At 25.6% G+C, this 2,463-nt stretch overlaps 1 protein-coding gene across 1 annotated transcript; it reads left to right on the top strand.

The window, feature by feature from the left end:
• Positions 1-937: 937 nt before the first annotated feature.
• Tsp_12754 (conserved hypothetical protein) lies at positions 938-1,826 on the top strand. Its single transcript, XM_003366370.1, has 3 exons — positions 938-980; positions 1,315-1,389; positions 1,678-1,826. Exons 1-3 carry the CDS (start codon positions 938-940, stop codon positions 1,824-1,826), a joined length of 267 nt encoding a protein of 88 aa, XP_003366418.1.
• The last annotated feature ends 637 nt before the right edge of the window (positions 1,827-2,463 follow it).

Below are 2,463 nucleotides of genomic sequence, written 5' to 3' on the forward strand. Positions count from 1 at the left end.
ACAGTTTCTAGTTGTTCCAACTTACTTCATAAAGTCATGATAATTATATTAAATTATACAATTTATTATTTTGTACTTTTATAATTCATAATTTCGTAATTTGTATTAAAGTGAATTAAATTAAACTGAATGAAATGTTTGCTTTTCTTCAAAATACCTTTTCACACTTTAAATGAATAGATACTTTGTTTAAAATCTTTTCATCAGATTTGACGTTTAACATTTTTACATTTAAAATAAAATTTATAAATTTTTTATACTTGTTTAGCTGTTTAGATATAAACAAAACGTTTAAAAAACATCAAACCATTATAGGAAAAAAGTTTATATTTTTTATTTAGTCAGCATCATTTATTAACTTTAAAAAATGTGTTTAAAATATAAATTATTTATTTTTTTTATTTTTTAATTGAATTTTTGGATTTTTGAAAAATAATACCTGACTTTCTCTTTTACAAAAGCACTAAATACATATGAATGATGAATTATAAACATTATACAGATATTGTTTTCATAATTATTTAATTAAATTTAATTATAAAATTTAAGAATTAATACTAATATAATAATTGCTTCTAAGAATGCATTGAAACTGTAAAATATATTTCAAATGTGAAATGAAGCAAACTGAAACAGTTTTATTCGTAAAATTCCATGTTAATTTCTATGCTTTTATGTTTTTGATCGAAATATATATATATATATGATTTGCAGTTAATATAATACTTTTATGAATAAGAATTGTCTGTGGAGACGTGCATATTCGTTTTTCTAGCATGTCAGCAAGAAAATTTAAAATAGCGTAATTTATTTCTAAGTATTTTGTGATAATCCATTTATTAAGTTTCATTGCAACAGGCTTTACATTTGATGACTGCATGCTTATATTGTTTCGTTTAAAATTTAAATTTTTTTGTTCAGGCAGAAATATTCAATTATGGATTTCCGTTTGTCTGAATTGAATTCAGAAATGCGCAATGGTACTGAAATATTAATTTATGTTTTACTTTTTCTAACTGATTATACTACTATAAATTTGTTGTTGTTGTTGCAATTTTAAATTTTCGATGAAATGACTAAAAAATGTTTATTCTAGTTGTGTAAACATTGTAAAAATTATTTGAAGACCTTGTTGATAATTTCATATGTAACTGTAATATGATTTTCAAAATAATTTAGATGCAAATGTAATAATAAATAATTAATATAGCAGAAAACACTTTTTAGAAATTTCTGAAGCGTTGGACATTCTTCAACAAGGTGAGAAATGTGACGTGATGTTTTTTCACTGATTTAATTTCGAGATAATTTTAGAACATTTGGCTATAGAAGAAGAGTTGAATAAATGTATTAAGGAAAACGACGAAATACATGCTCAGCAGGAAGAGGGTGAGATTTTGAAGCAATTTCTTTGTAATTTGATGTGAATTTTTAATCATATTTATTTTAATTTTTAATCAATTAAATTTGTGATTAACGGGGATTGTAATTTACACTGTCTTTCAACTATGTTGCGCATATTGTGCGAGTAGATCGTCAACTATCTATTTTTCGTTTATTTTTTTTAGAAATAGTCTAATTTATTAAAATAACATTGCATTTAAAAAATGGTAATTATTAAAATTAGCTTTTATTATTTACTGTCATTTGTTAATAAATTTCAAATTCTTCTTATAGTTATGAGAGAAATTGCTGCTGTGAAGCGAAGGCAACTTGAATTGCAAAGTATGTATAATACAGACAAAGAAAGGTTTAAAATTGCAGTTTTCTTTTACATGCCAATAAATATTTCTCAAATATTACATTTCGATCAGAAAAATGTTTGAATCTTCCATATTTTGGGGGACACTGTGATTGACAGAAAACTTTTTTTTAATGTTCGATGTAAGATAATAGATTTTAAACCCTATTTGAATGAAAATGATGAATAATAAAAAAACAGAAGTAATTTTTTCTCCATGATAAACAGGACTATACTTTCCGAGACATCAAATATTTAACATACTGTTCATGCCGCTGACTTATAATGTTTTAGATGATATTGATTCATCAGCTTCGCTCTTTCAAATCTTTTAACTTTTAAAAAAATGTATGTAATATAAATAGGTAGGTACCCTCTGCTGCTTTTACGTCTTTAACTATTATTTTTACACTTCCGGACTTAAAAACTAACTCACTGAACGAGATATCACACTCGCACCATTCTCTCTCTATCCTGCGATCTAAAGATGATGAACCTTCTTAAACTTCTTTCATTCGAGGGCCTATTTCTTCTTTTGTTTAATACTGCATTTCAAATTTTATGGAATCCTACAGTTGATTGCTGCTGTCGATGCAGCTCATGAATTGCATCAATTATATGTATGATTGTTTTATACCAGAACTCCTCTATCCACAGCTTGTGTTGGATAATTCCCTGATGTTATAAATGCCACTCTGGGATGTGACACTGAGCACACAGAA

The sequence above is a fragment of the Trichinella spiralis genome, assembly GCF_000181795.1.
Source record: "Trichinella spiralis strain ISS 195 chromosome Unknown Scfld6098, whole genome shotgun sequence".
In the NCBI taxonomy this organism is placed as follows: Eukaryota; Metazoa; Nematoda; class Enoplea; order Trichinellida; family Trichinellidae; genus Trichinella; species Trichinella spiralis.